Source organism: Mytilus californianus, unplaced genomic scaffold (genome assembly GCF_021869535.1).
Source record: "Mytilus californianus isolate M0D057914Y unplaced genomic scaffold, xbMytCali1.0.p SCAF_1, whole genome shotgun sequence".
NCBI lineage: Eukaryota > Metazoa > Mollusca > Bivalvia > Mytilida > Mytilidae > Mytilus > Mytilus californianus.
This window is the reverse complement of record NW_026262581.1, coordinates 21,797,958-21,812,515: the sequence shown is the minus strand read 5'-3', so window position 1 is coordinate 21,812,515 and position 14,558 is coordinate 21,797,958. Positions and strand designations below refer to the sequence as shown.

Genomic DNA, 14,558 nt, shown 5'->3' with positions numbered 1-14,558 from the left:
CTAAAATAGTAAGACATGTTTGAATTATTTTTTCATCATACATTACCAGTTTTACAGTGATTAATATTAAACAATGCATGTTCCTGAATTTTATTAAAAGATTACAAACTAACATTTAACGTTATATATATGCTAATTTTGGATGGCGTCTTCGTATTAAAAAATAATATGACTGTAATTCAAACATCTCCTTTTATCCACGAAAAGACCGTTTTCAACCAAACAATTCTTAAGGAAATATTATAAGAACAGAGTACATGCAGTATATACCTTACAGAATTGAAAAAAAACTGTCTACGTTTTACTTGCCATGGTTCAGGGCATCCACGTACGGTACTGTAAGTTCTGAAAACGTTTAAAAGGATCAGTACGAATCCTTTTAAATATATATAAGAAATCACTTTTTTACACACTGTTTTACATATATTATAGAAATCACTTCCAGGTGAACAAACTTATAGAAGTCGATCGGGACTATGACCGGAGATATGATCCAATTTTAGAAATACCCAAGGGACATAACCGATAATCGTTGCCAAGCAGTTGTAGCAACAAAAGTTCTCAGGGGTAAAATTTGGTAAGGTTTTTAAACTATACGTCATAGTAGCCAATGCATTTGTCTTCAGTGTACAAAGTGAAAAATACGCACTCTAGTCGTACAATTACGTTGTCTTTCTTGTCCGTTTTGTTTTTTTATATTAACAACGAAACCAACTTTCAAACTTTCTTCGAATCGAAGTTCGAATTCCCATCCTGTATCGTCAGATCATAATGTGTATCATTTATAAATTTTCAATCGATTAATAATATTATATATGTTGATTTGCAAATATTCTCCTTTCATTATCAAATTCTTGATATTTCACACCATTACAAACCCGTACATAAACACAATTGTTTATGTGGCGTTGGAAAATAAAATGCCAAACTTTTGAAAACTAAATTCAAATAATATGATTATGCTATGAAGCACTTAAAAAAGATAGCCATATGCTCAGAAATGGTAAATAACTCTTCAAAAAGCACTGTTGTTTTTCTGAATAAGGATTTTCAGCATTGAACTATATGTCGATGTCTCTATATACCTTATCGCTATTTGTCCACCATTACTGGACATCACAAAGGTTCCCGTAAAATTTTGACATCATAATAGAAATATCTGACGCCACAATGGATTGTTGTATGACATCAATAGTTCAAGAGGCACAGATTCTTGGGTAAAATGTGGCAGATTTCCAAATAGCGATAAGGTCTATTCCAACAGCTGGTATTTAAACATATTTAAAAAATAGATGACTTTCCAATTTGTACACTTTCCTGTAAATTTCCTATGTCACACTGTTAATGTTATAACGTCACAGTAAAAACATATTGTTTGATGATGTCATTTACTCAGATTGAACTTGGGTCAGCGAGTGTAACTCATTCATAAAAAACAACTTGAGATTGTTGTGTACACCTTATTGCTTTTTATTTGTCATACATTAGATATGTCATATGTTCTGGTAAACTTTGATGTTATACAACAGCATGTCTGATGCTACGGTGCTAAAAAAGTGATTGTTGTATGACGTCAATAAGTGAAGTATAGCAAAATCTCATCCTCCAAAAAAACATAATAGAAACAGTTTTCACGACTGGAAAAGGGATACAGATAATATTTCTATCTTCACAGTAAAATTTTAAAAATTTCTATGAACTATATGAAAATAAGTTAAAGGTACATTGTACTTTTAATTTTACTTTTGTTGTACATTGTACCATAATAATGACATAGAGATGCAGTTGTTAATTGTAAATAGCAGACAAAGCATTATTTTTAATGTTGTTTTTCCAATACACATGTACAAGAAACCTGTATATCTCAGTTTTCCAAATATTGAACACAAGTAATCTTTATTTACCTTCTAAGAACTTCTGCAAGATGAATGAAATATTTTCCTGAAATTGAACTGTTTGGTAAAAGATTGCATGAAAAAAAAGGAATTACGGGATCACATTTATTACACAATTTATAAGAAAATCATCATCACATTCAAGCAATAAAGCATCACATTTCCATGATACTAAAATGTCCTGGGGATAACACAGAAAACAGTCTAGAATAACACTACTGAATTTGCAGAGTTGGCGTCATCAATTGGTGATTTGACAGCAACAACTCTTCAACTTCAGTACATGTACTGTTATTCCTATTCTTAGGCATTTCAAAAAGAAATAATACATTTTAGCATATAATAAAGTTTTAATTTAAGATAGAATCAAATTCTGTAAAACTTCATGAATGATTTTAGCACATACATGTATAAATGTCATGGCAAAACATGACGTCATGATGGAAAACTTTCAAACTGAAGGTTATTCCATTACTTGTACAAATTTGAATAATGTATCATTCAAACAGCATTTTTGAGGTAGGTGTTGATTTATTTTTGATAATATTGACATTATTGTATTTATCAAACATTTGTGAATTCAAGCAATTCAAAATATCTGCTCAAGACATGTCAATTGCAGATTTGACGGTAATTTTTTTAAAAGTTGTAACATTACATAAAGATTGCATTAGAATAATGGTTTGTTTAGGATTTTCATTTTTTTAAAATGCATTTCAACAATATTCATTCTGTTTTTCAGAAAAGGTAATGGGAACATAATATAAAAGCAAGCATACATTGTGAGGTCAAAGAAAATGGAAGGGGAAGAATCCACCACAAAGGATTCAGCAAGGAGTGAAAGTGAAGCAAAGATAAAAGAAGATGAAAGAAGGACAGAGAAAGAGGAGGAAAACAAAACTCCTGAAATTGACAGCAAAATAAGTCCTGAAAATGAAAGGAATAAAACACCAGAGAGATCTGGTAGCAGGCAAAGTATAAAGGACAATGAAAGTCCTGCATCAGGAAGAAAATCTGTTGATAGTCGACCCAAAAGTTCTGAAAGTATTGACAGGCCTAAGAGTAGTGGAAGTAATACTTCAATTGGTAAATCTCGAAGAGGAAAGAAAGCTGTGGTCCAAGATGTTACGCATAGTGTCACGTTTAAAATTACTGTATCTGTAGCAGTACCAACAGGTTGGTTTACTATTGTAAAAACGATAATATTCAATATCTAAAATTGAATGGGAGAAAATAAGTTATAACCCAATTCCCACTTTTAATCTTTTGATTTCTAGAAACCCATGGGACCACAAAAATCAGTTTCGGGTTTGGTTATAGAAGATTTTCATAATAATGATAACAAACAATATCTGTAAAATAAAAAGGGGGAAAAATGAGGAAAAAAAGATTTATGGAAAACCCAAGAGACCACAAAAATAATTTTTAGGTTTGGTTTGGAAGATTATAATTATAATAATATTAACGAATCAATATCTGTCAAATTGAGAATAAAATGAAAAAAAAATAAATGTAATCCAGTTCGCTCTTTTAATTTTATTTTTATTTCTGGAAAAACCCAAGAGACCACAACAGTCAGATTTAGGTTTTGAAGTTACTTGTACATGTATTTAGGGTTCCAAATAATTGAATTTTTATGACAAGGATATGAAAATAAAATAAAACAGAAATGGTCAAGTTTTTCATTGTCTAGATTTTTCATGTACATGGTAATAAGAGATTTTCCAGGAATTTGTTTTACAGGATTTATTCAACCTGAATCACCCCATCTATTGTAACTTCCTAACAACTTAAGCTCTGACAACTTCATGAGTTTTTGCTCATGATTATTTCCCATTCAAAGTGTATGGAAATCTTCCCTGTTAACATCTTGACCTTAACCACAGTAAAAAATGTATCTATGTTCATGAGTGTCATCAATGTATATTTATATGTAACTCTCCTTCTGTTTCTATATATTTAAATAACATTTCAATGTACTGTAAATTCAGAAATTTTGGCGCTTTTTTTATTATTGTGATTATGGAACTATGGTTTAAATTATTATTACAACTTCGGGAAATTCTACATACAAATAATGCTATCAAAATTCAAAATGCTTCTTTTTCTTTTTCTTTTTGCTAAATCTATTCCGTCACAATTTTCACAATAATAAAAACATTGCAAAAATTTCAGAATTTATAGTAGTGTCTTTATTTATGTTTTGAATAAGATGTATATTTATAATTATAACAATGTTTCAGATGATATGAATGCAGCAGCTTTGGCCATGAGTGGTAGGTGGCTCTGATTCACCTTTATATTTAGGTCATATTATCCTGTTCCTAATTCTTTGGATAAAAAGATAATTAAAAATAGCTTGAGTTGAAAAGAAAAAAAATCTGAATCAATTATTTTAATAATTTGTCATTTGAACATTTGATAGAATAATATTATTTTTAAGTATTATTAATTATTCAACTTGTTTTTTTAGACAATTAGTCTTATTAGATAAATAATCTGTTAATGTTTGGTAAAGTTATTGACATTCATTCCAAGGGAGGTAACTCAAATTTTCCAGAGAATTAGTGAAATAGCAATGACCTTGGATGTACCTTTAGTTGGCACTTATAGATCATCTTTTTATGTCATCTTTATGATTTTAATAGTAATTTTACATTTTATTAATATTTATATATTTAATAATATAATGGAAAACATAAAATGAAACTATCAAAACTACTAATAATTTTACATTGAAAATATTATCTTGTGGTAATTTTTTTTAATTTGTTAATATTTTTTTAGAAAAATTTATTGATATTGCACACTTTTTTGTTTGTGTTTTAATTTTATTCCTGCATGTATTACTGTTGTAATTTAAAGTAAAAAGATATTTTTAATTCTTTGTGTTTCATGAAAATTATTGCCATATTATTTATTTTTCTTTTATTTTTAGAGTAAAACTAATATCTATTATTTAAATTTATTTGATTAGAATTGTGCTTCTCTGCTTATTAGAATTACACAGCCTAAAAGATACCTTTCCACTGTAAATGCAAAACCGTTTATATATAATGTATTCATAGTTTTCAAGGAATTTTGTAGGAAAATACTCGTGATCGACAGTGTTCAATTTTTGTTATATTATTTCTTGCCTGTGACAAAAGTCGCTGAAGCAAGACTTAGGCATGCTGTTTCCTGTATGGATGTTGGTTGCTATGGTGGCATCAACTGTTGAAAAAGTTTGTGATACGATCTAGTCGAGGCATATCTTTGTGTTTACAGTTTATTTTTATAACATGTAGGGTTGAATAAATTGGATGCAGACATTTTACTTTACTGTGAATTCATTATTATTCGTTGGATACCAATTTTTGTGGATTTCGTGGTTATATGTTAACCACGAAATTAAAAGTTCAACGAATTGCAAATTTACTATAGGCTTGTATGCAGACATTGTCAAAAACCACGAAATTAATTATCCACGAACATGTAAGTTTTCCTTAATCCACGAAAATTGGTACCCACGAAAATAAATGAATCCACAGTATCCAGTTTTGACTTTAGTGTGGACTAAATAATTCATAGAGAAATAGATATTATAAGAGCCTATATAAGTTTCTTTTGTTATTTGTATTCATGTTCTTTTATATTGAATAAAAGAAGATATGGAGTTCATGCCATCTAGATACCGCCTAAAATCAATCAAAAGAGGTCTGTAACTATGTTTATTCAGTCCTTGACTGTGTTTAGTCATTGTGTTACTATGTTGAATCATTCTGTTACTATGTTTATTCAGACTGTGTTTAATTAGTCTGTTACTGTGTTTATTTGTTTTGTTTCTGTTTTTAGTCATTTTATTACTACATTGTATGTTGAATCATTCTGCTACTGTACATGTGTTTAATCTGTTTGTTACTGTGTTTAGTCAGTCTGTTACTGTATTTAGTAAATTTGTTGATGTGTTTAGTCAGTTTGATACTGTGTTTGGTCAGTCTGTTACTGTGTTAAGTCAGTCTGTTACTGTGTTAAGTAAGTCTGTTTCTCTGTTTAATCAGTAAGTTATTGTGTTAAGTAAGTTTATTGATGTGTTTAGTCAGTTTTTTACTGTGTTTAGTCAGTCTGTTACTATGTTGGGTAATTCTGTTTCTTTGTTTGGTCAATTTGTTACTGTGTTCATTCATTCTGTTGCTGTGTTCAGTCAGTCTGTTACCATGTTCAGTCATTCCGTCAGTCTTCTGGAAAAAGGTTTTGACTTTTGATTTTTCAACATTTTTTTTATGTATATATAACTGGCTTGTAGCTCCCTAATTTTAGACAAATTTTACAAGCCCTACTAAGATTTTACTGGCCTGGGCTGTTGGTCTTGTTGCTAAATTTGAAGATTACTCTGTTACTGTGTAGTCTTTTTGATACTGTTTTGTTTGAAGACTGTTATACAATTATTACATGTTAAATAGTTTATTTCAAAGGCAAGTGATGATGATGTTTGCATCAAATATTTAATCAATTTTGCCATGTCTCCCATAATGACATTTCAACACCTAGTTTTTGTATTCAAAAACCAATTAATTTACAATGGATTCTCGAATTATTAACATTCATGACAGAACACCATTACCATAACAGTAGACATTGTAAAAATGCCATTTTATGAAGAAGCCCTTTCTCTGTCCATTGCAACAAAAAACTTTCATGACACGATACACTTAACAGGTGATAATGGCTTAGGCATGATAAAAGTGAAAACTATTACACTTAATTGAAAATCATTAATTGGTAGTGTAAAATCAATCAATTCCAATTATTAATTAATCCTAGAGGAGAAACTGTTAAAAGATTACAGGCTTGTTTATTGACGTGTTTATTGATTAGTTGTCCCAACATGGAATATACAGCTATAATCGTACTTTCATCTTGTATGCTTTTTCAATAAAAATCCGACAGATATTTTCCTCAGGGAAAGTATGAAATACAATTAAATATTGTTAATTAATTCTAATTGTTTGTTTAGGACAAATATGTGCAAGAGATTACATGTGCATATCTGTTTATATAGGAAATCTTATCTTAAAAATCAAATATTTATTCATCATTTTTGATCCGTAACTCAAAAACCAGACTTTTTACTATTGATTTTTAATTATTAAGGATGCTTTTGTGTTGGGAGGAAAAACCATGTTATTAAGTGCTATAACTAGGTTTTTTACTGCCAAAATTTGGGTTCAGTGAGCAGACAAAAAGTAGGAAAGGGTCTTTCTTAAAAAGAAGACCAAAATGTTTAGTCTCCAAGTGAACTTTAAGCTTCATTATATTACTTACAATAAGTATATATATTTTTTGATAAATTTTTACAACAGAACTCATTATTGTGTTCATATAAAAATAAGAAGATGTGGTATAATTGCCAATGTGAAAACTCTCCACTAGAGACCAAATGACATAGAAGTTAACTTGTATGATCAATTCCGTTTTAAATTTTTTCAAGAGTTATCTCATTTTTGTTGTTGAAATCAAAATTTTCCCAGGCAGAACTGAGATAAATCTAAGGTTTTTGGAGTCTCTCATGAAAGGTAATAAACCACCTTTTGCACTGTAATTGATGAAAGACTAAGAGATTCAGAAAATAAGTTGAAAAAAACAATGTGGCCAAAAAAAAAAAAGAAGAGATAAACAGGTCCATGTATTTTTGCTTTTTAGAAAGTTAAGACTAAAAACAATAACTAAAGAAGTTATATTAGCCTATAACTATGTGTGCCTCTTACTTGTTCAATTGTTTGTATTACATAAAAGTTGCAATGATCCTACCAAAAGACTAAGAAGTCTAGAAAGTTACATACATGATCAATTATTCAACTATCAGTTTCCGTGACAATGTTTGCTATATGGTGCTAAGATTAATTGTAAACTTGAAATATAGCACTGATAGTTGCTATAAAAAGTGAAATAAAATTCTTGTTATTCTAACAGTGTTTGATGGACTATTGATTAGTTTCTCTCTATTATACTTTCATTGATTTGTCCCAGGAAATTCTGTTGTTTTGCATATCTATACAGTACAAGATACAACTTGTTACAAAGTTATGCAAATGATTTCATTATTGGATTTGGGTTGTTTTAACATTTGACGTTTCCATATTGGACTTGGGCTTCATCAGGGAAAGTTTTACAAAATGCATAAAATCGTGGGACTTGGTTTTGTAACATAGTTTTAAATATTTTGGCAGAATAAAAACTTTGTGGATTTTTCTCTGCGTGAGATACTCAGGTAATGTCTGTTTAACTTCTGTTGTTACATATTTGTTGTCATTTTCCGAATTTTTCAATTTTTACAATGTTCATTGTTCATTGTTGTCCTGAATATGCATGAAATATTTGCCGTTGGACATTAAGCAACCAATAATCAATCATAAATGTATCATTGACTGAGTTGCACTATGTATAAACCACTTTAATACTAACAAATGATTTTTTTCTCTAGGTTTACATGCATTATCAAGTTCAGAAGAAGATTCATGGGGTACAATTTCATGCATGATATATAAATTTATTTCACTTATAGGATGTCAAGCATGTCACAATTGATTTATATATTTCTTAAGATGATAGAAAAATGATATTAAGTTTTTTTTGGTCAAAATACATTTGATATCCCTATCCTGCATGTATGGTCAGATACTTTGTAATTTTCATACCATAAAAGCAAATATTGCACGAGTAAGATTATACTTGATATATTTATTGTATATCTTAAGTGTGTTTTGCATGTGTTATGGTTTCACAAAGAGTAAAAAATAACAATATACTGGTATATGATATGTATTATCCCAAGACTGCATGTTTTACAGAAATGTAAAAAAATCTTCATCATTTTCTTTTGGAAGAGGAGCCTTCGTTGTTGTTATACATTCATATTTTGTAAGATTTGCTTTTAAAAATTTTAGGATTAGTTTTCAAGACAAGTTTCATTAAAGAAAAAGCAGTGTCTATGTAATTGTGATAAAATGACGAAATAAAATGTTGATAAATATGTTCTTTTTTTTAAATTTTTTATTTGATCACAAGTAGGAATCCAGCATCTTTTAAGCAATTCTGAATATACAAATTGTTGTAAATATTCACTGTGATAAGTTCAGGCAATACACGTAGTAAGGCCATCCTTAAAAAATTCTTTGTTTGATGTTGCTTACCTGTGCCTTGTATGGTTGGGAAGGTAGGTAGGGATTTTTTATTTTTTTAGTCAAACAATATAAGTTACACATTTTAGACAAGGAAACGACGTAAGAGCAGGAAAAAATCTTTAAAAAAAAATTGAAATGATTTATGTCATAAAATTTTTTGAGTATGCTGCTTATTAGGTGGGTGGGAAGGCACCATCAAACAATTCAAATTTTATTTTTGGCCTCAGGGCACCTCAAAAGTCTCACTATATGTTATGAAGTGAATGCAAAATTTTAATCATGAATTTGTTGCATGATGGTACACCAAATGGGGGGGGGGGGGGGGGGGGGGGGGGGGGGGGGGGGGGGGGGAGGAGGAGGGAGGGAAAGCCTTTAGGATTGTTCTATTGATGTAACCTCCTTATTCGTTATGAAGAAGAAAAAGTTGAGTAAATGTTAATGAGACTGATACCCATATATAACATCTGTATTTGTCTTAATTCTTTGGCAAAGTTATTAAATTTTGTCTTGTTTTCTTAAAAGAGTAGTTATGCATGGCACTCTAGCTTATAAATTGCCATCGTTGCTCCTTTCAAATTTTTACTGTCTATTCGAAATAAATGTCACTATTAATATTTAAATGAATAATTGTTTTACTTTATTTTGTAGTCGAGGATGATGATGTTCCAGATCTGAAAGAATTAATGAAGAAAAAGAAACGAACTTTTGAAGTCTCTCGCCCACAAGGTTATTTCCATACAGAATATTCTGTACTTCCTGGCACATCTCCAACCGTCACAGATCTGGTGTTGTATGGTCCATTGTTTAGACTCTTCAAATATCCAGACGCTGCAAGAAATGAAAGAACTTGGCAGGAAGGAGACCTTACTTGGGTGGCATGGACTCATCAGTAGGTTACATAAAATTTAGATGTTGTACATTGTAAATGTAGGTGTCAATATTTGGGATGCTTGATGCTGTAATTCTGTGGTTTAATGCATTTAAATTGTAATAGATCAGTTAACTGCAAACATACTGTGGATTCATTAGGGGTCTCATTGTGGGGGGGGGTGTATGAACATAGATTCCAGTAATTGTTTTGTCAGATTCCCATATCCTCCTTATCATTGTAATTGTAATGCTTGTAATTTCACGTGTCCCGCCCGACTTCGTTTTCCGTTTTCACGCACAATAATTTGACTTTGGCGTGTCACGCTTACAAAAAATTGGCCAATCCCGCATCACCCTTACACCCCAATGAGACCCACTTCATTTATTATACTATTTTTTTTCAATTTTTGTGGGGATAGGTAAATCACAAATTATAATGTTCAACGAAGTACAAATTTTCTATAGGTTTGAATGCTGTCAAAGCAAAAACCACGAAATCAAATATCCATGAAAATACATTTTTTCTCAATCCATGAAAATTGGATTCCACAAAATTAAAGGAATACACAGTAGTCCAACTTTACAAGGTTGTTTGTCAAAATTTTAAAATTATAGAATGTTTAACTGTTAAAATGGCAGTCAAATAAAATGTAAACAAATCTTTTTATTAAGATTGAGACACAACACTCTTTACTTTTGAGCCAAGAGTATTGAACTGTAAGATTCATTAGTAAATAAATAGTTTGTGGTAAAATTTTAAGTCATAACGGTAACCCAAGTTTCACTTAATGTTTATTTATAATGTATTTCTTATGAATTTATGGCATTTACACGGAAATGTATATCAATTTAGTTTGAATCAATGTAATTATCATTAAGTGTTATGACAGATAATAAAAAAATGATTCTCACTTGAAAGCATTTGATAAGACAGTGTCTTATTTACACTATACTGAATCATTTTAGAGCATTACGGTACAATTTAAAACTAATTAAATTGATGTAGCAGAAAAAGAACTGCTTAATTCTAATTAAAGGAGGTGTGGGGTATACATCAATGGTTTATTAAACCCAATGACATTCAAAAACAAAAGACAATTAGAGTTAAGCATATGGTAAATGGCTAATACAATATGTCAAGCTTTTAATTGCCTTGAGTCCTAGAATAGTTTTGAATGTACAATTACATAGGCTATCTAAGTTCTGCCTTCAATACTTTACTCTGTAAATGACAAAATCATTATATAGAAAGTAATCTTGACAAACTTAACCTGATAATATGAAATAATTTAGTCCAACACTCTAATATTATCTGCTGTACTTCAGCAACGTCATAAACAGTGCCTGAATACAGAATGACCAGAGTAAATTTGCACAGAATTTCAATGCAGAAAAAATAGAAGAGACATTTTAGTTTGGCGTCAACACTATTAATTAGCGCAATAATGTTAATCATCCAAATACAAGATGTAATGACAGTACACGTATTAATTGTTCTTTTTTTTTAATTTCAGTCAAACTGTTGATATAAACAAAGATGTATTATTGAAGTTATTTGACCATACCCTGGAAATGCGTGTTTGGAACATCAAGGAGAAACTGAAACCTACAGCTAAAAACGATAGACTAAACAAACCTATCAAATTGCCTTCAAACAGATCAGGTAAATAACACTTAACATAGATTCAATCACTCAGACTGAAAAATGATGACCTTAAAATAGTAGGATTTCATTTTTATATGCCCGTTTACGGGATGTATTATGGTAAACCATTGTCCGTCTGTAAGTCCGTCTGTCCGTCCGTCATCAACATATTAGACAATAATTCAAAAACACTTTAACCAATTTGCATGAAACTTTGGTGAATTGTTTATATCTATTGACGTGAGCTCCCTATCAATTTTTCTAAATTTTAGATTTTACGTTTCCGAGTTATGGGGTTTTAATCACTAAAAAAAAGGATATTCCAGTTTTCGGACAATAACTCAAAAATGTTTGATTAGTTTTCGTGAAACTTTGGTGAATTGTTTATATCTATTGACGTAAGCTCCCTTTTGATTTTTATAAATTTTAGATTCCACGTTTTTGAGTTATGGGATTTTATTCATAAAAAGGGGGGATTTTCCAGTTTTCATGAAACTTTGGTGACTGTTTTATATATATTAGTATAACCTTCCTTTATTTTTTTATAAATTTCTGGTATGACATTGGGGAGTTATAGAACTTTATTCTTTGAAAAAGCGATGGGCGTATCATGCACTCATGGCGCAGCTCTTTAATATTTTTATAAATCCATTAAAGAACTTTTTATATACCATGTTTACTGTGAATTCATTTATTTTCATGGGTACTAATTTTCTTGGGTTGAGGTTTTAACAAATTCTGCATACAAGTTTATAGGAAATTTATTATTTGTTGACTTTTTAAATTCAGTGTTCAATTGCACTCACGATTACATAAAAAATAGTACATGTATTCCACAAGAAATTATGAATCCAAATTGTATTAGCTAATTACCTCCCTTCTGTAGCAATTAGAAAAATTCTAAATTGCAAACAAGAAATTGATTATGATACTTTATATTAAGACTTATTATTGGAGGTAAGTTTAAATGTCACACAGATCACATTATGTTGTATGTTCACAATTATGTCAGCTACAAACAAATAGTTTATTCTATTAACTATTTTGCTGATAGAGGGAACTGACCTTATTTTAGATTGATCATAATAATGCACGGACTAGAATTTATCTGTTTTATTTAAAATAAAGGTTTCCTTAATATCTTTTCAATGACAAAAAAAATAAATGCTTTAAAAGAGATATAGAACTTTAACTTGTATTGTGAGGAAAGTCATATGTATAAAGATACATGTAGTATTAAAATGTTCCACTATAATGTTTAAAAACGTTTAGGGCTATTCCATTAAAATGTATGCGGGAGGGTAGGAAGGGACTTTCAAAATATCCCTAAAACGATTTCTATATTTTATAAACTTCAAGACTTTGATGTTTAAAGGGGGATAACTCAGATGATTTATTTTTATAATAGATTGTACTGTATTTTTATTCAAAAAAAATTTGAAAGAAAAGAAATATAATGACCCAATTTCTTTAAATGTACAATATATTTTGTAAAAGCTTTCTTTATGTATTTAATTACCAAATTCTCTCACTTTTTCTTTCTAGTTTCATAACTATGTATTTTCACTGTCTTATACTGATTAAACTTGACAAATTTTGCACAACCCATAGCTTTAAAACTTAAACATATGCATTTTATTTTAACTTGAAAAATGCAAGATTTAGAAAACATTTTCACAAACTGTAAAAAAAAGTATAGCAAGTTTTATTTATACTCCCTGAAGCATTTAAAAGTTCAAAGATTTGAAAACTAAAAGGAAAAAAAAAGATTTTGTCTGGATAGATCAAATATTTTTTTTTTAATAAGGGTAATTGTTGTATACTTCATGAAGGATTCTATATATTATTTTCCAGCAAAAGTTCTGCAATTATATAACATATGCTACAGACCCATGTCAAAATGGAAAGTACACCTAAAATGTAACTCCATCTTAATTTCTATTTTTTTCATTTTACTTATTCAGTTTTTATCAATATATGTTTTCTTTATTTTTAGGGGATGTAGAGAACAGAGGGGTCAGGGCTAAGGTATCAAAACAATTCAAGAACTTCAACAAATTACAGCCCAAGAAATCAACAGATTTACGTCCTTTGCCAACACAGGTGTCTTTTACCAATTTAGAAATGGCAAACAAGAAAAAAGAAGGTAAGATCTTCATTCAACTTGCAAAGGAGTAGGTTTGATGGGGCATCGATATGGTCCATATTTCTGGCTTTAAATTTTGAAAATGCATATCCTACAAATAACATATAATGTTCAAATGAAAAATTTCTTTTATTTCACATTGTAAGTACATGTATATCATCTTGCAAAGTAATAGGTTCTATAAGGCATCAAAATGGTCCATATTTCTGTCTTTATATTTTGAAAATGCATATCCTACAAATTTATTACTTATTATGTTCAGATGAAAGTACATATGTTCATCAAAATAAATTCAGAATTCTTGTTTTGCAGAACCAGTAGCAGTTGCTAAGTCTCAGGATGATAATACATCTGACAAAAAATCTCAGAAGTCTCGCCAGGGTTCTCCTACACCTAAGACATTGATGGGTGTTCCAAGTGCAGCTATAGAGGATGGAAGGTATATTTATTTTCCCTTTACACAAAAAATTACAAAACATATACTTTGGTTTCATTTATTTTCGTGGATACCAATGTTCGTGGATTGAGGAAAACTTACATTTTCATGGATATTTGATATCGATGTTTTGCCAAAGTCTGCATACAAGCCTATACAAATTGAAATTCGTTGAACATTTAAATTCGCGGTTTGTCTGTAACCACGAAATCCACGAAAATTGGTATCCCACGAACAATAATGAATTCGCAGTATAGTAACGTGTAACATGTAAATTAGTCTGTGTACCAGCATTGTCTTCCATTCACCTCTTTGTAACATTTTGTAGACACAAAGCAGCCAAACTGCTTATTATTTTGATCCTTCAAGATAGATATCAAACATTTGTTTTAAACTTTTCTCC

At 29.9% G+C, this 14,558-nt stretch overlaps 1 protein-coding gene across 5 annotated transcripts in view; it reads left to right on the top strand.

The window, feature by feature from the left end:
* The first annotated feature begins 513 nt into the window (after positions 1 to 513).
* LOC127700691 (uncharacterized) overlaps positions 514 to 14,558 on the top strand; it is a 34,798-nt gene continuing 20,753 nt past the window's right edge. For 2 of the 5 annotated variants that reach the window (XM_052204305.1, XM_052204293.1), the window contains exons 1-7: positions 527 to 577; positions 2,643 to 3,071; positions 4,139 to 4,171; positions 9,707 to 9,947; positions 11,443 to 11,591; positions 13,570 to 13,719; positions 14,032 to 14,158. In XM_052204305.1, coding sequence (XP_052060265.1) covers positions 2,693 to 3,071; positions 4,139 to 4,171; positions 9,707 to 9,947; positions 11,443 to 11,591; positions 13,570 to 13,719; positions 14,032 to 14,158 — 1,079 coding nt within the window. In that variant the 5' untranslated portion in view covers positions 527 to 577; positions 2,643 to 2,692. Of the gene's footprint in view, positions 578 to 2,637; positions 3,072 to 4,138; positions 4,172 to 7,570; positions 8,146 to 9,706; positions 9,948 to 11,442; positions 11,592 to 13,569; positions 13,720 to 14,031; positions 14,159 to 14,558 lie in introns of those variants that run through there. The other 3 variants (XM_052204298.1, XM_052204311.1, XM_052204321.1) reach the window with 3 other exon arrangements.